Here is a 26,515-nt window from a genome sequence, read left to right on the forward strand (position 1 = left end):
TCCCTCTCTCTCTCTCTCTCTGCCTCGTATTGTTGGCCGTCGCGCTGAGAACACGCGGCAGCGGCGGCGGCGGTGGCGGCGCAAGAGACGGACAGCTTAGTGAAAAATAATGGATTTTATTACGAATGTATTTAAGTTATCTTACACACTCTCTTAAGCTCGACCAGCTCGACATATGTACACAATGCGGCCTTAACTATGTTACAAATAAATATAGGTACCTCCGTACTCACTCATGCACGCACACATACACACAACACACACACACACACACATACACACGCACATACATACACAAGCATACAGATATGATCTCGTTGAAGACGAAGCGCGGGATTACGCGATGCTCGCGCGACGAGTCTGACTGAACGAGAGAGAGAGAGAGAGAGAGAGAGAGAGAGAGAAAAAAGAGAGAAAAAAGAGAAAGAGAAAGAGAAAGAGAGAGAGAGAGAGAGAGAGAGAGAGAGAGAGAGAGGCGAAGTTCCCGGGGCGCGTTCGTCTCTCATCGCGGAATCTGCAAAGTGATAAATTACAAAGGACGCGCAAGGACGTCGGGGGCGCATTAAACGTTATGTACAGGTAGGAGAGAGCGACGACGCGGCTATCGATGACGCGCGGTGTACTCCGCGCGGGGCCGAGCGGAATTTAATTTCTAGATTATTAATCTGCATTATACATCTCTCGAGCGGCACGGGATAATGGGGAGAGATATCGATAATTGCGTGAATGGGACACGTTTGATTAAACGCTATGACTTTCTCGCGTGGATTTTACCACGGTCCGCCGGCTCGAAACGCGATAATTGTTTGCGATGCGCGGGTTTCGCGATGTCCGCGAAATCCGCGCGGCGTCTGAAGGGATCCGAAGAGGACGGAGCGGTTTCGAAGTCGAGCACGATTCCGGCCGCGCCGAGATTCCGAATTGCCGGCGTTAATCCTGCTTCCGTGCGCGAAACGGTCGTGTCTCGCAGGATTCAGGGGAAAGAGCCGCGAGCGGTTCCGGTGATCCTGCGAATATTTAAGGATACCAGCTCGGTACAACGACGACGTTCCTGATGAGGTCGCATGGCGCCTCTAATGGCGTGTCTCTCCCTCTCTTTCTCCCTCCCGAAACACTCGGTGCAACAACAACACGAGGGAAGAGGCGCGATCGATGCCCCGGCAGTGTCGAGAATCGCGTAATCCCCCGATCGAACGATTGAAACGCTACGAGAATCGACTCTAAAAAATGGAAATGTGACCAGGAGATTCCTTCCTGCGGAGGGACAGCGCGCGTGTCGCTCGCGCGAACTCATCCCCCCCCCCTCTCTCTCTCTCTCGCACGTACACTCTCGCAAACACACTCGCTCTCCTTCGGACTATCTACTTTAAGATTAAGACACGGCAATGCAAGTACTAATACTATCTCTCTGTGCAGCGTGTGCGCGTGTCCTTGTGTGTGTGTGTGTGTGTTGTATGTGTCTGCGTATATTTAAATTAGTGTGTCGGTAATACGTACAACAACTACAACAGATCTCAGAAAAATATAGACTCATCGGCGAATCGGCTCCCACTGGCTAGGACCTCACACACCTGACACACACGACGCTCGAATTTCTACGACCAGGCATGCCTAGGACACGAACGCGTGGAAAAACGCGCGGCGCATGGCTCGCAAAGTGGCTGTGTGTGTGTGTGTGTGTGTGTGTATGTGTGTGTGACCTACGACCTACGACCTACGAATTACACCGTGTGTAGGACCTACAGTCTGTGAACGGTGCTCGCGCGGCGCAAGGACGCGCGTCAGGAGACGCGTCATCATCGCCTGTCGCGTTTCTCCTCGTCCTTCGTAAGATCAATCCCGCCGATTACATCCTCGAGTCCGACGGCGAAGTGTAGCGTAGCGCAAATTTCGCGCGCGCTGAGCGGCAGCGAGAAAGAAAAAGGGAAAAAAAAAAAAAAAAAAAAAAAAAGCAAAGGAAACATTCGGCCCAGCCCCGCAAAGCCACGTTGTGACGCTGAAATTGAACGGGGCTGCGCGAGCTGTGTGTCGGATCGCTCATTTCGCAAATATTGCGACGCACGTAGCCGCGGAAAAATAGTGCGAAAACCCGCTCCCCTATGACCCGCGGAAAGGGAAAATTAGTTTGACATACCTAGCTCGCAGCTTCGTTGCCAGTCGGCTCTCGCTGTGTGCATGTGTGTGTTTCCCGAGGCCGATCGGATCCCCGTGGAGAGCTCTCGCCGACTTGGACGAGTCGTAATAACGCGTTCTAATATTTGTTCTAATGTCTCTTTACTTTCAATGAATTCCACACTCGCTCGCTCGCTCGCGGAATCGCGACGATCGGGCCCGAGAAGAGCCTCTCGCGCGCTCTCGCCGACGAAACACACACGCGCGAGAAGAGATGATCTCGCCGGCCTGTGATTTCATCCGCACGCTTCTTCTCTTCTTCAGCCTCGCCGAGCGAGCAGGAGAGCGATTCCTCGTCCCCGCTTAGACTTCTTCCGCGCCGATCTCTCTTCTCTTCTCTGCCCAGGTCGACGTACCCGCCTCGCGCGAATCGATAGATCGCGATTATTCGACGAAATTGATTTCAGGGCGACGATAGTTCGTCCGTTCGTTCCGCACGAGCGCCCTTTTCCGAAATCGAGGCGGAAACGTGCCGGAAAGACACGTTTGCCTTCTTCTCGTACCTCGCTATAAATCTCACCTCCGTCTTTCGCCCGGCTGCTGTTACTCCTCCTCCTCCTCCTCCTCCTCCTCTTCCTCTCCTTCTCCTCCTCTTCTCTGCTCGTCGTTCTTCCGAGCGTCGGGATCGCCGACGAGAGAGCTCGTAGTAAGAATCGCTCGCGAGCGGACTCGCTCGTCCTCCGCGAAGAATCTCGCCGGTTAATAATGGAGTATTTTTATTTTGTCCTTATCGCGACGTCGCGCGCAGAAATCGGGTCAGTCTTGCGTGGCAGCGTGGCGCGGACACGAAATCAGCGGCCTCCTCCATGATCCGTCGTCCAACGATCGATCGATCGATCGCTCACTCGCTCGCTCGCTTATTCCCTTGATCGATCCATCCATCTATTCATCCAAACGCCGTTCTTCAGCTGCTGTCCGGCACATCGCGTCGCGATCGCGTCCTCTTTTATGTACCATTCGCAAGATCTTCGCGACGTGCATAAGAGAAACGTACTAATGATCCTTCTTCTGCCTCCCCCTCCCCCCTAGCGAATCTTTCCGCGCTTTCGATGCTGCGTCTCTCTCTCTCTCTCTCTCTCTCTCTCTCTTTCTCTCTCTCGTACGACTCGTATTTCTCTGGAGTGTCCTATTTTCCCTCCCGTCAGTCTTTAATACTGATCTCACGGCTGTTACTTGCTTACCATTCGCGATCGATTAACGTGATCTCTCGCGCCATCTCGTAAATGAAAAATATCGTCCCTTTGAAGAAAGGAACTCGGTCCTCTCCTTGCTGCTTGCTTCCCTCTCCGAGTCCTTCAGCGTCCTCGGATCTCCCTTCTTCCCCCTCGCACCTAATGCTCTCTTTGTTCCCTTTCGAAGTCTCTCTCTCTCTCTCTCTCTCTCTCTCTCTCTCTCTCTCTCTCTCTCTCTCTGTCTCCATCTTTCCCCCTTCCTCTCCGTCTCCTCCTCGTTCTCTCTTCCCTCTTCCACCGGCCTCTCTTCGAGCACTTCGAAAATAAGGAATATATTCTCTCTGAAGCGAAGAATGATAAAAGCCGCATGGCCTCCCTCTCTCCCACCTCCTTCCGCGCGTCGGTCCATGTCTTAGGACTCCTCCGCGTTCTCCTCCATCCTACGTGCTCCTCCTCCTCCTCCTCCTCCTCCTCCTCCTCGTTCTCACCATTCTTCTCCCCTCGATTCCCTCTTTCTCTCTTCCACTCCCGCTCCCTCTTTCTCTCTATCTTTCGAAGGTAAAAAATGATCCTGACGCGGCCAATTACGTGAAGTATCTCATAAGGAGAATAAGCGTCATTGGCATAATGGCGGGGAGGTACGGCATTGAACTACCGCTGTACATGGCGCACTCCTCGTGCGTATAGGGCGCGCAGTGCATCTGCAACACAAACGAACGGGGTTCGTCCGTCTTTTAGAACAGCCGAGCGCGCGCGCGCTCGTTATCGATTTTACTACTCGCTAAAATCGACGCCCCGTCTCCTTCCGTCCTTCCGACGCTCCCCCCCGACTTACTTCCGCGCGCATCTTTAACCTCTGGATAATGGACTGCGAATGGCAACGATCGGGGGGCAACTTACCGAACGAATTAATTACTCCGGCACGACACGGCACGGCACGGCAATGTGCGATATGAGCGGAAGCAAGCACTATTTACTTTCGGTCCTTGTTCTCGACAATGCTAATCCGCTAAACGGGCCGAACGAAACCCATAGTACATACGTTTCTTCTCCTCCCACGCGCGGTAATCGCCGGCACGAAATAACGCAAACAGAAGGGGGGCTGCGAGGAAGTTTCTCCGCGATGACAAATCAAGCCGCGACGCGGTTTTCGGTCGTCAGCTCGCACGCGATATCGCGATGGAAAAAAGAGGACGAAAGTCCGCGAGGGCAGCGATTAGCTGTCGAGAGCCACTCTGACAGATCCTTTCGTTCTCGGCGACAAAAGCGACGAGAGCCGTGGGGACGTAACGTGATGGGTAACACTCACCTTCATCAGCGAGCTTGACAACCTGTCGAGGAATTCCTTCGTGAATCGCGCTGCATCATCGCCACACTGACGGCGTACCGTATGATGAGAGCATTCCAAGTACTCCGTGAAGGCGCTGCACAAACATACATCCCAAATTCTGTTCAGTATTCCACCCCGTGGCGCGAGCACTTTAGACGAAACGTCGTCGTACATATAGCGCGACCCGACTGATGCGCGAAAGATCGCCAGGAAAAACGCGACGATTCGGGACGAAGCGCGCGCGCGCGCGCGATCTCGAGCAGGATCTCGAGCAATTCCGCCTCGAGGAGCGAAAAAACCGACCGCCGCGTCGGCATCCGTTTGATTTCGCTGGAACAGCGCGATTCCAATTCCAAACAGTGCGAGTCGAATTATCATGCGAGATGCGCGGAGGAGAACGTCGTGCGTCTCAATTATTTAGCTCCATTATTTACTCCGAGCGTCATCGTCGCACACGATGACACTTTCGACCGACGCTCGGAGAAGCTCTGCGGAAAATCGCGACTTTGCCGAGTAAATTTCCCGATTTGTTTAGCGCGTGTAATTTCGTTCGTGGCTATTTTCTTGCGTGGTGGCTCTCGCCCGCCTCTTTCTCCGCCCTCTCTCTCTCTCTCTCTCTCTCTCTCTCTACTTTCGGAGCCTAATTGGATTTCCGCGGGAGGGGAACAAAATGACGCGAGAAATGTGTTTTTGCGGATCTGCGTTATCCACTTTTGGGTCAGCATACTTATGCCCCTGCCCTGCCGCCCTCGCCCGTTCCCACCCTTTCCGAGGGATGCGCAAGTTCAAAAGCTGCAGTAGACCGTGGCAGAGATACGCTAATGACATTACCCCTCTGTGTGGTGTGTGTGGGTAGCCAGGCATCAGCGTGAAACTCGCGACCTAAAGGCGACTGATTACGCTCTTTTTGCGAGTGCTTTGAGCAACGCCGTCTTTATTAATACGATTGTTTCGTCGGTGAGCTTTTAAGTGTCGGATTGTCACGGCCGAGGAGCGGCTCGCCTCCTCGTCGCAGCTACCCTTCGGAATTTCGAAAGTATTGCATTCTCTCCCCCGCCCCCTTTCTCGAATGTACTTGTCGGGTTTTATGCTTTACTTCGTTCCGGGAGAGGATCTCGTATCTTAACTCGATTTTTCTTCCGCGGAGACGTTAACGTCGACCTGGAAACGGGTCGCCGTCGGTCTGCTCGGTCCTCGAGGGATCGTTACGACGCTCGTCGAGACGCGGGAATGTGACGTATGGAGAGAGCATAATTGTCGCGCGTCTATACACGCGTCGCTCTGCGTATTCGTTACACGCCGTTCGTATTGTTGCTCCTGAGGAGCGTCGGACGCGACTCCGTGATGAGCGCAGATCGACATGACAGAGTCAACATTCGGCGCGAGATTACCGAGGTTTTCTAATCGCACCCCTCCCCCCCCCCTCGGAGGACCCGTACGCCCGCTCAAGTATCAGCGATACAGACATTCCGGGCCAAGTTATCAGAATTCTGTTGGAATTAGATCATCAAGATCGCCGGCTAACTTAAACACGGGCTAAAATATTTTCAATCGGAATCCCCTCCCCCCGCCCCCCGCAAATCGTTCAGCTCCGCCAGAAAATTGCTCCATTCTTGGCCGAAGTTTCTTCTCCGCGCGCGCGCGCGCGAATTCCTTTCCGGGCATTAACATTCTGCAGCTGCCATTTCCGGGCAGGATCCACGAGGAAGATACGCCGTGATACGCGCGTGTTGGATTAGAAAATCCTGACAAAGCACGAAGACGAGAGAACATCGCTTGTACGCGCGCACGTCGATCGGGGGATGACCATCTGCGTAAGTTTCGTCCAAGTAAATTCCCGCGCGGACACACATTTCTCTCGGCCGCCGGCGCGCCACTCGAGAGTTTATTTTCGCACGGGGAAGCCGGTAAGCCGCGGCCGCGCGCGCGGCTTCGGATAAAATAGTCAAGGTGGAGTCTACATTTTGAAGAGTGGCTAGGTCAAATTGACTCGCGCTCCGCGTTCTCCGAGTTTACCTCCGCGTAGCCGCGAGCTAACAGAGTTCGCCGGATAAGCAAATGGACCGTGAGCACGCTCTGTTTACGAAGATGTGCGAGTTCCGATAAAATCGTCATATCGCTTTCGTCTAATGCAAATTTTGCATGACCGGGCCGACGCCCGGTAACAACGGACAATGGCGCGGCCCATTGTTTTCTTTCGCTCACCAGCATAGGGACTTGAGGGAGCCCTGGCTGGCGGTGGTGCGGTTGGCTCTCTCGATCTCTTGCGTGGTCTTCTGGTACCTCTTGTAGCACATCTCGTACTCGGCCTTGACTTTCTGCATACACGGTGCGTGCCTGAGGAATTCTGCGAACAGAAAATCGTGTTCCTTCAACTTCCCGTCGCTCTCTCTCTCTCTCTCTCTCTCTCTCTCTCTCTCTCTCTCTCTCTCCCTCTCTCTCTCTCTCTCCCTGCCGTAGCGAGTTTCCGCGTGAATCAGGGCGGAAAATCAATGAGGAGATCCCGCAGGCAAACAGGTCGACTCTATGAAAATATGCTACTTCATATCACAGATGGACAGGAAGAGAGAGAGAGAGAGAGAGAGAGAGAGAGAGAGATAAAGAGGAAAGCAGAACGATATATAAGCGAGCACCGGAGAGCGCAGTTAATAAAAGTATATCTTAAATGAATTTTTAATCATGGCAAAATTAAGATTGGCATTCGAGGACGCTATTTTCTGAACTCTGTAAACTCTGTACATCAATTATAACTACCGCCGCTTCATGTATTAACGGAAATTAATCGGGACGCAGGATCGATCTCCGAGCCGCCTGCGATTTTATATCTGGAAAGATAACTCGTGCAATCGCGATCAATGATTGGAGGAGTAAACACGGTTTTTCGTTCCGAGATGCGGCAACGCGCGCGACAAGGCCGTTTTTCCCGGCTTGTTGACGATATAAGAGCGCCGTATATATCACGCAGGCTAGCTGCCGCGCCGGCGGGAGGAATCGATGCTGCTCCTTGCTAACGATTCATTATGTTCAGCCTCTCCGGCTGAGAGTACATTATGAAGAGTCATGCCGGTTCGATCGACCCGCGGACAATCTACGCTACGATATTCCTGTAATCTCGAGAGTGCCGGATGCATTATTGAGTCTAGTGCTATCTCCGACTGGAGACCGACAGTTTGGAATTGCATTGATGCCGCTTGCCCAATTGGCGATGGGCTTGCTTCGCCGGCTGTGGCGGACTTTACACGTTATTACTCTCGCCGATAACGTAAGATCCACGAGAGGCGAAATATTTTAAACGCCGCTACGGCGCGACTGCGTCTCGGCGAGAAAAAAGTCGAGCAGCGCGCGCGAAACGCGTCGTTCCGCGCCGCGATGAAGGGCGTAACAAGTCACTCCCGGATCGTCCATCTCCCCTTTTCTCGGGGCCTCCTCTTTTTCCCGGGGCGACATTCTCGCCTTTCTCTTCGACTCCGGAAAGCCGAGCACGCGCTTGTACCATCTCATTCTCGACACGAAATGTCAAACATCGCTAAGAAGATGCGCGCGATCTATCGCGTCGTATTCTTCTCTCTCTCTCTCTCTCTCTCTCCTCGCCTCGCCTCTCGCCTTCTCGGCGAGGTTCATCATTCGCAACGATACTTCCGCTACTGCCGCTTTTTCTACTTCCGCTCATTCATCGCGGCCCCGCGCGCAAAGGCAACTCTCGCCAATTACATTTCGACCCGGACGAGCAATATTCCGAATCAGTCCGATAATTTAAGCAGGAGCACTCACCGTCTTGGTACGGGCCCTCTTGGCAGAGCTCCATGATGGCCATGTTGGTGCCGGTATAGAGCGAGTTGAAGTGTTCCCTCTGCTTCTCCTTCATGCAATTGAGCGTGTACCTTTTGATGCACTTCATACCAGCCTCGAGATCCCTGTGCAGCGTAAGAGAAAAAAGGCATGTAGCTCTCGTTGCTCGGCTACTCGCGACGACGACGAATTTGCGTTTTCGGCGAACGGGCCGGCGACCGAAGGTCATCCAGAGGGATGTCGCGCCGGATTTATTAATAGAGGCGCTACGCGCGGTGATGTACACACGGCGAGAATTACCGCGGGTAAACATGTGCTTCGCGAAGTCCGACGGTGTGCGCGTTTAAGCCGGCGATAATAACATCGCTCGGCTACGTCAATGGAATACCTGCCAAACCGTCTCTCTCTCTCTCTCTCTCTCTCTCTCTCTCTCTCCCTCTCGGCTTATTCACCGCGGAGTACATTCGTTCGAGTCGTCACAGCAGACGCGAAGACGCAACAACCATTTCTGGAAATATCAAGCGAGAGGCTCGATCGTTTCACTCACGTCACCGCGGTCTCGGCCATTGGTATCAATTAAAGGGCGAATCGGCCGGAATAATTTGGAGCTTCCGCGCCAATGGCGAGAATCGCAAGTGGCCGGGAATACCTCTCGACGGTCTATTTGTAGCGATTCTCACCACACCGCGGACGTAATAGTCGAGTTTCTTCGCCTTCTTTTCTTTATATAGCTGCCACTTACGTTTTCTCTGAATTTTCCTCCGAGTCGCTGAGCGATTTCATCATCGCGCGCGAGGCCATCGTCGAACGGCCACGCCGTAATTAATCGCCGTGACATTTGCCGAGCGGAGGAGCTCGGAAACGCGAATGGGACACGCGACCATGTGGCCTGCCGTCTTGGAGGGATCGCGTGTGAAACGGAGAATCCGAAGCATCGGGAGAGCGAATCGACTCAAGCTTCACAAACTGCCGGCCGCTCCGGCGTAGCGAGCTATTAATAGCGGCACGTGCGTTCCACCTTCGTTCTTCCTTCGAAAATCGATTACGCAAAAACGCGACTTCTCCCGCGCGGCGAGGGATTCCGTCGCGCCCTCGGGAAGCACAAACGTAAAAATATCGCGGCGCACACGACGGTCGCCGCGACGGTCTTCGTCGGCGGCGTTATTACCGGGACAGTGAAGCGGAAAGCGACGGAACACGGGAGGGCGCAACACGGGGAGCATCCTGATTAATAATTTGTCATATTGGCTTTCGGCCGGCGAGCAAACCGGGTCCGAATGAAATTTAAAGTTCTATGAAACGAGCCGAATTTCTGCGCTGCCGCCGCCGCCGCCGCCGCCTCCGCGGCCCAACTAAATTGCAATCGTAATAAGATTCTTCAGCGAATACGCTGAAAATATCGCGCGAGATATCCAGCCAGCTTGCATGCAATCATCCACTCAATTACATACGTAGCCCCGTCTCTCGCGCCCGTCGAGTCTCGGCCGAGGAGGAGAGAAAGGGAGCGAGAGGGCGGGAGAGAAGAAGAGAGATTCGAGCGATCGAGCATTGCCCGTTGTGTGATAAGCCCGGCGCACGGGCCCGATACGATCGCGAAATTCGGACGAATATAATGGACTAAGGCAGATAGGAGAATGTCGGATATTATTTTCCGGCGTTCCAATTTCGCGAGAGAGAGAGAGAGAGAGAGAGAGAGACCGAATTTCCTCCTTCTCCTCCGCTCGTCCCCCGCTCCACTCTACCTCTTCCTCCACATCCACGAGTCTGATTTTGTTGGGTATCAGCGATAAATTATTCCCGACACACCCCTTTTGTGTTTTGCGCCGTCCGAGATATTGTTCATCGCGGTTAACGACGACTCAAATTGCGCATTTTCAATAATATTATAAAAACGCACGCGAGATATAATTCAATGGCGAGTCCGCGAGGAAGGGTCGCCAGAAGAGCATTGTATTTATCCGGCTCCCTTTTATCTCCCGTAATGTCACAATTAGCGCGATTAACTTCGCCAAGGACTCGACGCGTTCCCGCTCGCGCTTAAAATTGATACGAACTGCGACGAGGGGCGACCGGGCATTTATTTCTCTCTCTCTCTCTCTCTCTCTCTCTCTCTCTCTCTCTCTCTCTCTCTCTCTCTCTCTCTCGCGACGGAAAATTTCCCGTGGCGAGCAGCAGCGGACGGAAGCGGGAAAGGGTGGAAAAGTGGAGAAGAGATGAGAGGAAGAAAAAGTAGGAGGAAAGAAGAGCAGAAGGAGGAGGGCGAAGGAGGAAGAAGATCGTCACGAATTCTCCGCGAGACGGAGCGTCACGGAGAGCCGCAGCGACGTCCTCATGGAACATGTAAAGGCGACGAATAACAACGGACGTTTCCGCTTAAAGAGATCGCCCGGGCGAGAAGAAACTCACGGGCATAGTTTGTTGAATTCCTCCTTTTTCGTCACGAGACTCAGGTCGTTGCTGTTGATTCTCTCGAGGGGCCTGGCGCACCTCACCAGCTCCTCGTGTCCGCACTCTTCACCTCGGCAGCTAGCGAGCACTGAAACAGAAACGCGATAATCGGGTTAGCTGAGAAGGGGCGAGCGAGCGAGCGAGCGAGGAAGGGAGGGAGAAAGAAAGAGGCAGAGAAACGTAGTCGACTCGCGAAATGTAAGAGGCAACAGGGATTCGATACGTCGACCCCATCGATAACAACGCTTATTAGCAGGAAATCGCAAAGAGCACTGTTTCTCGAATTCGATTAAGCGCGCGCGGAATTGATGTTGCAGTGTGATTGCAGCGGAAATATCAAACAAGTTTAATTGACGTGGAAACAATGCAGATTGCAGTGCCTGAAACTTCATAGCACGCGGTGACGGAGAGCCCGATATTCTCTCATTTCGATAGAATTGTCATATCCGTGCGACCGTTCCGAGAACCCGCCCCGTCCCGAGAGTCGCCCTCTTCAAGTTTCATCGCCGGCCGCGCCGGAGAAATTTACATCGCTTTGTAGCGGCGAGAGTTTATAAATCGAGAAAAGATCACAGCCGGATCGCCTCGAAACTACGGCGGGTCGCGCCGGGCGCAAAAAAAAAAAGAAAACTCCGTTTCGAATTAATCAAAACGGATCGGTCGGCGATTTATTACTCCAAAAAGCCTGACTCGCACGCGCGTGCGCACACGCGCGCGAAAAGAAAAAAATACCTCATATTTTTCAATTGCTTGTAACTCAGATTTATCGAGCGCCCTTCTTCCTTTATCTCCCCCCTCTCCCTTCTCCCGCGCCGTCGAGTCGGTGTATATATCTTTTGTATCTAAATTTTGAAAATGAAATTACACCTCACACCGCGCGACTCTCACACACGACAGAACACACACCGACGCACACACACGCGCGCGCATACAAGATGCGCGTTGTTCGCGCGTGTGAGTATCGGTCACACACAAATTCGGGATGCGGGATAAAAAACACAGGAAATGCATTCGCCGGCTGGCTAATGATGACGAATGGCGCGCGATATTATCACGGCGTCATGTGCTGTGCCGTTGGCGAAAAACCATTCGTTCATATTAGGAAGTTGATTTGGATTTAATGGGCGCATTGTTTGCTCAGTTTAGCAGCGCGCTTTCGTCGCACTTTTCGACCAACTTTTGCCGATTCATTAGCAATTACATCGCCGCGTGTACAATTTGCAAAACGTTGCGTGCGTGTGTGTCGCGCACATTCGCGCGCAGGATCCCCCCTGGAAACCGCCCTTAATCTTGCCCCCAACGGAGATTCCTGCGCGACTGCCGAATAAATATCTCTCGCCAGGAGAAACTATTTGTTACAATAAAGCTCTCAATAAAGCCCGGGTTTATGAGCGTCTCGACTCGGCGCGGCGGCGAGCTTGGATTGATATTAACCCAAAAAGCTATCGGTGCCGCGAGATTTTCATTAGGAGCAGACCCGCGTCCCTCCACCGAAGCGGTCCAAGAAACCGTCATATAAATTAAAACGCGGACAAACTGTATAAACATCTGCTTGCGGGTCGCAGCTTGCATCGCGGTCCGCCTTTTAAAGGGGAGAACGCGAATTATTCAGCGTGTCCGCCGGGGGTTTTACACCTCCGTCGTAATAAATAAGCCATCGAGCGAGAGAGAGAAAGAGAGAGAGAGAGAGAGAGAGAGAGAGAGAGAGGAGGGAAGGGAACGAGGTCAAGATCGACTTTTCTCTCTCGACACCACCAAATGAACTTATAACTTCCGCTCGAAACCGATTACCCAGAAGTGCCACTTTCCAGGTAATAAAAGAGAACTGCTGGCAAGGCCGCCGCTGCTGTGCTCTCTTCGTCCCTCCCTCCCTCCCTCTCTCTCACTCTTTCGTTGTGTACCACCCGCGATTCCCCCTCCCTCTGGCCCCCTCCAACCCCCATGGGTTCACGTTTCCGACATTTGCGTTGGTATAGAATTAATGGGGGGTAAATGGAAAGCAACATCGCGCACACGCTCGCGCAACATTTCTCACCGGGAGGAATTAAGATGACTGATAAATTAGGAAAAGAGAGAGAGAGAGAGAGAGAAAGGAAGAGGGGCAAAGAAGAGAGACAGCGAGGAGCCGTAATTAAGTTTATCCTTAGGAACAGTATCCGGCAAAGAATGCGACGAGAGCAGAGACACTCTGCGATCTATTCACTTCTCGCGGCGTTTTTCTTTCAGCAGACATCGCAAGAAGTGCTCCAGAGACGAGCATTTCGGTAACTCTACGAGTATTAACTCGGCGACTCCCTCTCCCTCTCTCTCTCTCGCTCTGCCTTGACGAACTTTACTGAAATAACTGAGTATTATATACTTAAAGCGCGCGCGCGCGCGCGTATCCCAAATGAAATCGAATTGCTACAGTCCCGATGAATTATTCGCCTCGTTTGATGTCTCGTGAATTATTCGCGAGCGGTTGAAATGTCTCTCGCGGTGAAGATTTCAAAAGGGATCGCGACGAAACGAAATGGTGCGATATTAAGCGGCAAGAAGTTGGATGAGCGACACAGTAGTTTGTAACACGATGAGACTAATGTATATAAAGCGAGTTTGATAAAACTTTTCGAGTCAACACACACACACACACACACACACACGCGCGTGCGCGCGCGCGCGCGTTTTCGTGAGGTTATTTCTGGGCTGGCGGGATCTGCGCGTTTTCGGGAAGCCACGCTCCTAATAACTCAAAATGGATTACTTGCTCGCGTGCCATATAAAATAATCTTTGTAACCCGCGCCACGCGGGTATTTGCGAACGCGGCCGTGCGTCGGGATAAACATTGCAAATTAATGTTTGCAATCGTCGTTGTTACGCCGCTACCAAGACGAGATTGTTAAAACATCCGACGATAAACATGATTCTCGTCATATTTGAAGAAGAATCTCATATTTCTCCTCCTAAATTGATCGTCCGCTTTAACAAGATGAAACTTCCGGGGAGGGGAAAAAGAAAAGGCTGGAAGAGGGGGAGCGGGACGGGCATTATCATGGGATCCCTTGAAGAAAGCTGACTCTCCTCGGCAGCTTCAGTGAGAGCATTCATTAAATTTTCCACGTTATCAAGTAATTACTGAATAACTCGTCGTAACTTAAAATACTTTAAATATGGCGCAAGTTCGCGGATACTCTCGGACGTTGGTCAAAAGTTACCGAGCGCGGAACGTGGAGATATAAATAAAATAACAAACAGCTGCGCGCACGCGCGCGCGCGTATTCTTGTGCGCATTGTATCGTTACAATGGCGCATATAATACCGTAAGTGTGTGTGTGTGTGTGCGCGCGCGCGTGCACATAACCAGTCGTGGCATTGTACTGATATAATAAATAATATAACGACATTATATATAATAATATAATAAATAACATAACGCCATTATAATGATATAATAAGTAACAAACAAAATATTATTGTTACCGACGCGCGGAAACGTAAACATGCGAGTTTCGCACAGCCGCGGGGACGGCCGAAAGGGTTGCAGAGGAGAGGCACGGTCGTCATATTTACCGGGTAGACTCTTATCGAGCGGAGAAATTGCATTCCGGAGGACAAAGCGCACGCGAGTCCCGCAACGAGCGTGTACGGTTACGCGGCCGTACGGTGCGGCGATGCGTGCGACTAACTCCGCGAAATCCCTCGTGCGACGCGACGCTCTCCCCCTCCCCCCTCCCTGCCTCCCACCGACCTCGACGCCATTAAATTTAATTACAAACTATCGAAATTATTGGAGGGCTCGGCGGGACGGCTACGATAACGACCGGGGCCGCCCGCGAAACCGCCCGCGGCAGCCCCATGGCGGCACGATCGTTTTGTAAACGGCACGCAACAATGGAACGGCGCATCTGCGCGATAAATCTGCGAGTCCGTCGTCCTTCGGCGATTAATAGATAGCGTTATCCGGACGAATTGTCGGGATTTATGGAGCCGCCGATTTAAACGGCCGCTGACGCCTCGACGCTTGAATAGCGCTCGGCCTTGGAGAGAGCAGGCGTGCAGAAACGACGCGTGTCGGCCGGTTCTCTCTCTCTCTCTCTCTCTCTCTCTCTCTCTCTCTCTCTCTCTCTCTCCTCTCTCTCTCTCTCTCTCTCTCTCTCTCTCTCGCTCGCTCTCTCTCTCTCTCTCTCTCCTTCCCTTTGTACTTTACGGCGAAGCTCGACAGTTTTAACAAGCTCCCGTGATATAACGTCGTGCTTGAACTACGCGAGAAGAGGTCGCGCGCGAGCGAGAAATTCACAGCCGAGAAAATTCGCGCAACAGATATATATCGACGCGGCGAAAATGCGGCGGCGCACGCGGTGCGCGAGCGCGACCGCTCCCGCGATTCCTCCCGAGCGTTTGACGGCTGATGAAAGATGGGCTCGACGTAACGGTGCGGAGGATATTTGACGAAAATCCGCGAAATCGCGAGTCCAGGCGGCTCGAGATTAAACGACTCAAAGCACGAGTAGCCTCGCTCGCGCGCAGCGGTCATCCCTAGTCACGGGGTATACACGTCGTAACCCATTTTCCCGTTACCGATCGTGTTTCGTCCTCTCTAGCTCTTCTTCTTGCTTTCTCTACTCGGCTAAAATATCACTCGTGAAAAGAGTGCCGGCTTATGAGAGAAGAGTTCCGTGTAACACTACTCCGTGCCAGTGATTCTCCAGCGAGGAGGAGTCGAATTATTCAAGATCGCGCGAGAATGACGACAGTTTCGAGATTTCAATCTGAGGTCAAATCGAACAAGTAATCCGCCTACATCCAGAGATAATAAAAGAGAGAGAGAGAGAGAGAGAGAGAGAGAGAGAGACGACCGTGTGCATAATCAAATCAGCACGTCTGTAATTTCGAACGTCCGTTCGATCGAATGGAAAAGCGTCCGGCCCGATTAGCGACGCAAATTCGCCCGTCGCATTTGTTTGCTCGACGACGCGCAATCGGAGAATTAGAAACGAACAATCTTACATAATCCCCGCGCTTTAGTCTCAGATGACGAATGGCGGACTTCGCGTCGACGGATTTTGCGCAATTAGCGGAAACACGAGGTACCTCAAATCGTCTCGTTCTCGCCGCGCACTCTTCAACATCCGACTTGGCTCTTTCGGTGCGATTTTTTCTCCTCGTGCGTCACCCTCGTGCGAGAATTCGCCAAGCCGATTGTAAAATCGACCTGCACCGGCCGAGACTCTGCTCAATGAGCGGCCGCACGAGCGCGCACACTTGCGCTCACGCCTTGTACGTACACGTGTGGGTGTGTGATTGTCCAAATACACGGGATTACTCATGCACGCATTCGCTCACTCACTCACTCGCTCGCTCGCTCGCTCGCTCGCTCACTCATGCGTCTGCGTTAGTACATGCACGCGTACTCACGCACTCACTCACGCACTCACTCACGCACTCACTCACTCATGCACGCACGCACGCATGCATGCACGCAGCTGTAGCAGGAAGAGGTTCGTTGGGGCTCGTATTTATAACGAGGCGAGACGAGACCATCGTACGATGTCGGCACGACCAATCGCGAGCCATTTCGTAGGCTGGCCTTGCTGTGGTTGCTAAACACGTGTGTATTATACACGCGTGTGTTAAATCGCCGCGACGATAGTGTCACGCGCTCGCGAATCGTACGACATGCCTTATCTGCATCCTTCTCACGATAAGAAGTTGACTTGATTAAGAGAGGACACGATTACGCGCGCGCGCGCGAAAGAAAGATTACTTTCCATTTAAAAAGAGAGTAGAGAGAGAGAGAGAGAGAGAGAGAGAGAGAGAGAGAGAGAGAGAGAGAGAGCGAGAGAGAGATAGGGAAAGAAAAAAAAATCGGGAAAGTGTCGTTCCCCTCCTTTCGTTCGTTTCATTTCTCGAATTCCCCGTTTCGTCGAGCTCGCGGGGTAGAAAAGGAAGCTGCCGAGAACCCTTAAAAATGGCTGAGCCGTGAAAATTTGATATTGTAATTTTTTAGAGTAATCTAATCACACAGAGAGAGAGAGAGAGAGAGAGAGAGAGAGAGAGGAGGTAGAATGATGAAAAGGAGAAACTGTGAGTCTTACAAATTTTCGCAGAAACGACGGTGTATTCGCAAAACTTATCGGCGCGCACGGATGAGACCGATATTGGCACTCGCGATCTGCGCCGTCGTAGTTTTATCACGTTGGAAGTTACTTCTCAGATGTAATGGAAGTAGTTTCTTAGTAACGAAGGATCGGGAAACATTACGGCGCGGTGGCCCATGGTCCATCTATATTCATAAATGCACTCGCATGCACAGATTTATAAAAAAAAAAACCCCCCCGAGAAGTCACCGTCCGCCGCGCGCTCTCTCGGCATGGAAATCAAGCGCGCGTCATTGGCCACGTGAGCAGATAGGACGACGCGACATTGACACAATGATGACAATTTCTCCCCGAGCAGCGATAAGATTCCGCTACCGCGTATCGACTCGCGCGATAACATCACGCCATGATTAACTATGTCGCCATTTCTCCGGCTTCGACGGACGGATATATCGCGCCCGTGATACCGTCTTTTCTCTCCGACGCGCCACTTCTTTCCCCACCCCCGTTGACGACACAGCCCCGATTTACCCGACCGACTTGTCGCCGAAACGATATTCATTCTCCCGCCGTGTCACGCTGACGCGATCGTATCAGTCACCAGGTTCGTTATAACGGCGTTAAAATAGCCCGCGCGCGCGGCCGAATCCACGCGGTGAGATATCGGACGCGGATCGCATTACCGAAACACGCGAAATTAGGGCGGTCGAAGGATCGGAAGCGCCGTGTCGTGGTAATTTCGGAGGCGAGTCTCGGCGCGAAAGAATAGAATCCTTGCGCGGAGCGAGGGGATTTCCGCGACGGCCCCTCCGCGACGGCCGACGAGAGGTCGCCTCTGCGCGTGTCTTCGCGGCTCCGGAATTAGACCCGCGTCAATCTTCGGCCCGGAACACGTGCGCAGACACACACACACACACACACTCACACACATGTGCAAAAGCGCGACCTGCGAGGATCGCCCCTATATTTTGACCTAAAGCCGACCGCTTCGGGATTCTAACGACAATACACGAACCGCCCTGGCCGCGAGTAATCGGCACGGCTAACCCCCTAGGCGCTGTCCATTGTCCATAACCACGATAGCGAAGCCATTGTCCCTCGTTTCGTGAGAAGGCCGGCGCGACGACGTAACCCCACAGGACGGAATTTCGCGGGGCGCCTCGGCTGATTGACGTTAGGTACAGCGACCGTACAATTAGGTTAATGAAATTTCTGCCGACTTGGCGTTATCCGACAGCCGGCGGCAGGCCGAGATAGACTAAACGACGATGATAAGCGCGATAGTAAGGTCGCGTGAGCGCCACGCGGGCTTCCCTGCAAAAAGAGAGACAGAGAGAGTGAGAGAGAGAGAGAGAGAGAGAGAGAGAGAGACCGTCGGGTGTTGAACCAAATGGTCGGATAGAGTGAATCGGCTAGCCGCGCTATCTTATCTCCTTCTCGCTCTGCCGTGCATGTTATGCACGTAGGCTTAACTTAAACGACCGCGAAGCGGCTCCGCTTTAACACCGCGTGTCCTCGCGCTCTCCCGGCTCGCGAGACGAATGGCTGGGCGGATGGACGGGTGGATGGACACACGGACGGATGAATGGTCGGTGGATGACGATGACCCTGCGAGCTCTCCTCTCGCGTGCTATCGAGTCTATCGTCGCGTGACTGACCTACGTGCGGAATGGCCACCGCGCATAATGAATAACGCACGATACGCACCAATGTGCATGCATACATGTGTGTTTGTGTGCGCACTCCTATTTTTTTTTATCCTCTCGCGCGAGATAACGCGCGGGGCTAATTTAACGTGCGGAGTTATTTTACAACCCGAGCCGAGAGCTGCGGCAAATTTTGCACGGGACTCGCGCGCGGCTAAATGGCAAAAGTCGAAATAATAGCATGAAAGAGAATCTCCGACGATACGCGAGAGCGCAGACTAAACATCGCATATAGTTAAGTCTGGAGATCCATTAGCGGCCGCCGTCGGCTGTACTTTCCTCCGCTGCATTCGAATATGTTAACAAGAATAATCGCGTGTATCCGCTGCGAATGTTCTTTTACGCGTGTTCTTCGCGGGACCCGCATGTGCGCGCGCCTAAGTCGCGATGTCGCGATTAGCGGGTCGAACAAATTTCGAGCGCTAAGGGACGACACGCGTGCGATAACACGATAAAACAGATCCCGGCTCGCGCGGTGTCTGCGAGCGGGATAATCTAATCGACACACACTGCGTTAAGCCGCGCCCCGGTGTAATCGGGTAAAGCCCCGTATTCTCATCTCGCTTAATGCGAGACCCCCCGCGCGTCCCCGGAACGAGATTCGGGGTTTTTTTTCCGATGCATCGCATTTTACGCTCCGCGCGATGCATCGCGCCGAATAATCGGGGATTCGTTTTCCCGCAAACGCACGTGGCATCCGGTAGATGCTGCGAGTATCATGTGTGCTCGTTATCTCTCCCCCTTCTCTCTCTCTCTCTCTCACTCTCTCACTCTCTCTCTCTCTCTTTCTCCCGATGTATCCCGTGACGTTTATTTTTTCGTCACTCTACCCCGCGTTATTGCCTCCTCAAGTTGTGGTCATGCGACCGCACATGACCCTCTGAAAATCGCTCGGGGCGACGTGTATATCATTTGGAAGAAACTCGAGAGGCGTTGATACGAGCGAACTGGGTCCGCCCGGCACGCCGCGCCGGTCCGATGAATCTCGCGGATCCAACGAAAGCCGCTAATCCGACGAGTCGTTAATCCGGAGTTGATGAATCGAAGCTACCGAAACTCTGTGCTTCGGCGCGCGCGCGCGCGTTCCAGATAAGACAATCCGTTCGCACCTCCATTTAGCGGGGCGTTTAATAGCGCGGGCTGACTCATCACCATGGTTTAGCTTAACTAACGCTGATTAGCGATGCGCCGTTCCTATTGTCGAAATTAGCGCTAATCGACGTTGATACATTTCGCTCGGAAACGACACAGCCGATTCCGCCGAGACCGGTGAGACGCAGCAAAATTCCCGCGACATCGCGCGAGTGACATCGACGAGTCCCCCGTCTGCAGGTGACGCAGGTGACGTCGATGGACAAGCCTTTTTGACGTCGAATTCCGGCGAATGCACCTGATTTCCTTGAGAACGACCGCAGCCGAGCCGGCGTCGCGCCGCGTGCGCTCGTATTTAGGACGAAGAGCGCCGTCGATTCTTCCTCTCGCGGAGAACGCGCGACGAAAAGAAAAGAGAAAAAAGCGTGACGCAAACGCCGATAAGACGAGAAGAAAAGCAGCAAGTCGACGCGAACGAGAGACAAGTCTGCGCCGCCGAACAAGTTCAACTCTCCCTCCTCCTCCTCCCTCGCCCCGCCGCGCAGTTTCTATTTCCAATCGCCGCGCGCGAGCGCGCACGACAATACTTTCATTCCGCGAGGCATTCGGATTATCTAATCCCGTATCCTGACCCGCGCACACCCTCACCACGGAGACGAGGCCCATTCGCACGCACCGGCACTCCCGGGGGAAGGAGGGAAGGAACGGAGAACTTGGGCTGCGGGGACTCGGACGGATGAAGGGGGATCATTCGTAGGTGGTGGCCAGGCAGCCGATCGAACGACGCCGGGCGAATATGGATCGAAGTCGGCGGCGGTCGCGCATGACGCGCGAAAAGCAGCCGCGCGGTCGTCGCGACGCTCCTCGCGGCTCCACGCAACAAGTCCTCTCGGTCGCGCGAGCGTAGTTACGTGGAACAACCTAAAAAACGTGGAATGCACACCGCGCGCGCGAGAACCGGCTGCTCCCTCCTCCTTCCTTCCTTCCCGCCGCTCTGCTCTCCCTCTTTCTCTCGCTCGCTCGCTCTCTCTCTCTCTCGCTCTCTCTCTCTCGCTCTCTCTCTCTCTCTCTCTCTCTCTCTCTCTCTCTCTCTCTCTCCCCCTCTCTCTCTCTTTCTCTCTCTCTCTCTCTCTCTCTTCCTCTCCACCGTCTCTCGCTCGCCGTCGCAGCGGCGTTTCACCGCTCGCTCTCTCACTCGGTCGTCGAGGAAAAACGACTCTATGTACCCGTGGATGCGCCCGACGGCGCGGTGCGGTGCGTGCGGTGTGTGATGCGATAAGATGCGGTGAGGTGAGACGCGCGGTGAATAGCGTGCGTGACGGTAAGGTGAGGCGATACGCACGCCCATCCGCTCGGCCAATCGCCGCGCGCTACGTCATCTCGTACGATGTAACGGAGCGAGTCACCCACGTGGTTGAGCGTGCCGACGTGCTATTTCGGTAGCGAGATATTCGCCGCGGAGATCTCGCTGAAGGGACCGATCTAGAATCGCTTTTCGGACGCGCCGCTCGGAAAACATTATTCTTCCCCCCACCCCCCCTCCCTGCTCGCTGTCCTCGCTTCACGCTCCGTCGCGTCGTCGCGCCCCGTCCGAGGCGTTAAAAATGAACGCGCGTGTGTTTAATTATCGAGAAAGCCGGTACTCGCCCACACTCGCGCAATAACGCGCAGTATCGCGGAGGGCTGATTTAATTTGGGAAATTTGCGCCGGGGAAAATTCCAGGGAGGGGGTAGGGGGATGGTTACACAGTCGCACCGCAGCCGAGAGATTTTCCGTTAATTGCAAACGCGTGCGCGATCTAAAAATGACGCTCGGGATTGAGGGCGCGCGAGACGAGGGGGAGGAGGAGGCTACATTCATACAGCGCAAACTGTCCGGCAAACAAGTCAATTATCTACTAGTCGTGTAATGGTTTCCGTAACGTGTAGCGTGCTGAAGCGACGCACAAGTGTATGAATGATAGCCGACGATGACGCGGTCCGGCGATGACGCGCCTATCGATCGGATCAATACATAACTATTGTCATTAGCGCGTCATTTAAATCCCTTATCTGCGGCTTGAGACTGTCTGCGAGCGAGCGAGAGACAGCCGATGACCAGACGCAATTAATATTTAGTGCCGTGTCCGCAGAGTATCGCTGTCGCGATTAGATAACCGGAAGCGCAGCCGATTCACGGCTCATCTTGTTTATTCGCAGTTGCGAGATACGGAGCGGACGATATGCGGAGTGAATGAATTCAAGGCCGGCGCGCGCCTCTCGCCGTCGTCGTTTCTTCCAATCTTCGACAGACGTAAACATCAATTTGCAGAAAAACGTCACGAGCGCGAGAATAATCATCTGCGCGTCTAGCGCGCACTCGCAGTTAGCGCCAAACGCACGCGCGAGCGCGAACGCGCGTCGTCACAAGTGCCGTCGTCGTCGTCGTCTGCGTTTCTAACGCAGACGGTTGTATTAAATTTGGAGCGCGAGAACATCGCAGATCATCTGCGTCGGTGTGTCGGTCCCCGAGGTGCGCTTCCGTTCGCGGACACACGTGTCGGCGGCCGTCTATTTTGAAAACGCCCGAGGCGGTCACTTAATTGAGCGATGTGTTTGTGTAAGACCGCTTAAATCGGTGTGTATGTGTGCGATGTATGCGCTGTATATGTTAATCCGTCATCTCGGATACCAGCACGTATGCGTCCGTCCTGCCGTGGAATTTTAGCGGAACGTATAAATTTTGGATTTTTATCGAGCCATCCACAACACCGCGCGCGCGTCTCTCCCTCACTCACTTTCCATCCTTCTCTTTCTCTCGTCCTGCCCCCTCCTCCCTCTCTTTCACTCTCTGTTTATCTCGCGGTCTGGCTCGCAAATTCCATTTGGGTAATTTTGGCAAAATATTACTATATCTGTCGTAAAAAAAAAAAATTGTCGCGCGTAATGCCGCGCGATAAAAATTAATATTTATATTTTTCCTAACTCTTTTTCATCACTGCGCACGTTTGAATGACATTCATAGAATTTATTTTATTTTCCCTCTCCGAATTCTGCGCAACCTGTAATTATATGCACAATCGAGGGGAGGGAATGGATTCGTAACGATCTCGGCTTTGACTCGCTTTCGAAATAAACGAGCGAGCGAGAGAAAGAGAAAGAGAGAGAGAGAGAGAGGAGAGAGAGAGAGAGCGAGAGAAAGAGAAAGAGAGAGAGAGAGAGAGAGAGATGCACGACCGTCGAGTTCTCCACCCTAACGTGGATGTCTCTGAACCCTCGATAATCTCGGGACATTGCGTCGTCAAGAATATGGCTGAGAGAGGAGAATGCGGAGAACTTGTTCACGACCTAATTAGATAAAGCTTGGGGCGATACTTAGCGGAAGAGCCGGCGACACTGAGAATTTTTGCCAAACGCTCGCTGCGAGCGAGCAAACGCCGGCGCGAACGGTATCAATCTCCGTTCCAATTAAGCGCTCCCAATTTTACAGCGCGGCTAATTACCCTTCGCGCGGCCCTAAAGTGAGGCTGCAAGCGAGGCTGCTCTCGCGGAAACATTTCCCATCGCGGAAATTTTCCCGCTCTTTCTCTACGACCGGTTTCCGAGCTTCCGAGATCATCGGTTAACTTTAACCGCGTTTTTAACCGATTCGCGCTCGTGCGAATCCTGGAGAAGAAACCTCCTCTTTTCGTCGCGCGAAGAGAACCAACCGAAGTAAAGGTTAATTCCTTCCTTCGGCTAAAATCGCGGACGAGGGCGGAGGAAGTGCCAGGGGAGGGGGGAGAGAAATCAACTCCTTCCGCGGTGGAATCAATCTCGGGCACAAAATTCCACCTTCCGGAAGATCGCGACGGAGTGTCCGTTTCGACGGGAAGCAAAATAACGCGTGACAACAGGACACTTTTCAAGCGAACACCCAGGCAAATCGCCCCTTCGTATTAGCAAACTTTTCGCAATTTCATCGAAACTTGGCATCGGCCGGCTATTTTGGCGCGCGTTGAAGCTAACCGATTGACATTGACGTGTGCGGACGTTGAAACGAGCGAAACTCCCGGTGTGGAATTTTTGCACCAATTTCACGCTCACCCTCCCTCCTTCTCTCTCTCTCTCTCTCTCTCTCTCGCGCGCGCGCGCGCGCTCTCTCGTCTCTTTCGACGTTTTTATCGTGTTTTAAGAGACGCCGCGCGACGACGTCATCGCGTCGTCGCGCGTATCTCGCTTAAATCTCTACGCCGATTCTACTCTTCCTCCTCTTTCGCCTTCACCGCCTGTTAGGTACTTGACGCGGCGTCCTTGACCTACGTTTCGCGTAAGGCATCGTTTTTCGCACTTTTTTGCGACACACTTGGAAAGTGATGGCGCGAAGAGAGAAGAAAAACGCCGAACGCACGCGCGCGCGCCTTTCGTTCCTGGCAAGTTCAGCGGTGCGATTAATGTGGAATGTCAGCCGCCGTTAGACGTAATATTTTCGCTATATTTAGTCGCCCGAGTGGCGCGTGCACGCGACTCGCGTGCGTCTTATCGCAACGCAAAAATCACGGTGCGGTCGATAATTACGAGTGCTAGTCATATTTGGTTCTTATCGATCACGACGGCGGCAGCATGAAGACATCAGAAACGAGCGACGCGGCGCATATAACCTTCGCAAAAATAGCGTCCGAACACGCCCGAAATCGCACGCACACGGCGACTCGCCGAGGATCGTCCTGCCGCCGACTACCTCGCGAATTATCTTCTACCTGATGACCAGCGAATTAACATAACAATCGTAAACATGCGCGCTCGCGCGATTCCCGCAGAATCGTGTCCGTGTTGTCTACGGGGGATGCACTCACTCGCTCACTCCCTCACTCACTCACTCACTTCCTCACTCATTCACTCACTCACTCACTCGCTCTGCTCTAATCTACTCTCTCGCGTCCCTTTAAGCGGCGCTTGAACGTACGTCGGATCTGAACACGGTATAACGCGAACGTCACGGCGATGGAGCGCGATACACGTGGCAACAACAATGATCATGTCAAGGAAGTTCTGGTCAGGTAGGGAAGTAATCTGTGGACAGAGCGGTTGGTAAGGCGAGAGCTAACGAGAAACTCGATAACAACTTTGTTAAGACGCAAAACGGTAGAATGAGGGAAATCTCAAACGATCCGCCATTACACGAGAGACCTCGAGAGACCGGTCATTCTAATATCGTTACGTCGGTCAAATAAATACACTCACGTTCCAACGTTCTCGAGATACCTCGCGTTCTAAAGTTACGAGAGAGAGAGAGAGAGAGAGAGAGAGAGAGAGAAAGAGAGAGAGAAAGAGAGAGAGAGAAAGAGACTCAAGCCGCTCTCGTTCGTCGGCCGACGTATTCCTCGGCAAATCCGCGGGAGTAAGCGCCGAACGGTAAGAGCGGCGAAAAGCTGCACATGGCGCGTACATTAATCAGACTTAATCAAGGCGAAATTCAAGCCGATCGGTAGTCGAGCATAAGTGCAGAAAAGAGAGAAGGAGCGAGAGAAAGAGAGAGAGAGAGAGAGAAGCAGCGAGAACGTCGCACCCGTAAAATTCGAATCGAGACACTCGGTTGTGATTGGTCGGCTTGAGTTATCGTGCGATTCTACCACCTACTTACGTCGTCTCGTACCTACCTACGCACCTACCCGCCGCCTAAGTCGGATGTAAAAACAAGCAGTGTCGCGATCCGATCTCGCTCGAAACGTCACTCTCGGGAAAAACACAAAATGTTACTCACGAGAATACAGGGCGGTCATCAACAGCGCGAGCCAGGACAGCTGATTCTCCATAGGTGTTTTCATGTTCCAATCCGCTCAGCTCCGGCTCAATTTTTTTTCTCTCTCTCTCTCTCTCTCTTCGGCGTGGATCTGGATCCGACGGCGCGCAGACTGATCGCGGGGCGAGAGATCGGCCACGAAGAATCGTCGTGTCGCACTCTGGCGAACTCGAGCGAGTTTCGAATTGTCCGGCGAGATGCTGCGCTAACGGCCGCCGAGAGTACGAGACGCCACGAGAGTGTTGTCCTTCGGCGGAGACGCGAGAGCGACTGTAGAAAGTAGCGAATGTGCCGGAGTGGTGCGGTGCGCGCGCGCGCGCGTTAAACTGGCTTGTCTGTGACTCTCTTTCAGTCTCTGTTACGTTGCGAACGCGTCCGTGCGGCGTGGCCAACGTCCGATGCGTAACGCGCGAGCGACCGTGCACAACTGACTCGCCGCGACTCGCGGCCAACGTCAGAGAGAATGCCCGCCGAGTTTCGAAGCACTCAGCGCGCATGCGTGTATCGCTCACGCCACCGCTCTCGTGAGTATACCGTGCGTCTCTCGCGCCGCGCATCGTCTCGTACACCTTGGTCGCGCTGGCGCCGATGTTATTACGGCATCCGTACAACTGGCGTGAGATTTAATAATCGAACCCTTACGCACACATGTGAGATCACGTTTGACGCAGGCGGCGACGAGAAGGAAACAGTAGGGGGAGGAGGGGAGAGAAAATGACAGACGTTTCGCGCGCTTTTTCGCCGAACGGAAAATGTTCCGGCGAAGCTGCACGCTTTTTGCTGAAATTCGTCAACGCGAGATAATCATGCACGCTCGCGCTCGCGCGAGAAATGTCAATTCATTATGTGCGCGATGACACTCTTTTCCTCGAAGGCGGAGAATCGTCAGCAAGTCAATTTCGAGAGGCGAACCGTCATTGGTCGCGAGATAGCGAGAGTGTCACGTGTTTGCATTCATATTGAAATG

The 26,515-nt window shown here is 53.2% G+C and overlaps 1 protein-coding gene across 1 annotated transcript; it reads right to left on the minus strand.

The window, feature by feature from the left end:
- Nucleotides 1-856: 856 nt before the first annotated feature.
- Nucleotides 857-26,005, minus strand: LOC105190925 (uncharacterized). Its single transcript, XM_011153948.3, has 6 exons — nt 25,510-26,005; nt 10,870-10,999; nt 8,446-8,588; nt 6,880-7,021; nt 4,654-4,768; nt 857-4,045 (listed from the first exon to the last, which is right to left on the minus strand). The coding sequence occupies exons 1-6, from the start codon at nt 25,571-25,573 to the stop codon at nt 3,929-3,931; spliced, it is 711 nt and encodes a 236-aa protein (XP_011152250.1). The 5' UTR covers nt 25,574-26,005; the 3' UTR covers nt 857-3,928.
- Between the last annotated feature and the right edge of the window lie 510 nt (nt 26,006-26,515).

Source organism: Harpegnathos saltator, unplaced genomic scaffold (assembly GCF_003227715.2).
Source record: "Harpegnathos saltator strain DR-91 unplaced genomic scaffold, Hsal_v8.6 scaffold147, whole genome shotgun sequence".
In the NCBI taxonomy this organism is placed as follows: Eukaryota; Metazoa; Arthropoda; class Insecta; order Hymenoptera; family Formicidae; genus Harpegnathos; species Harpegnathos saltator.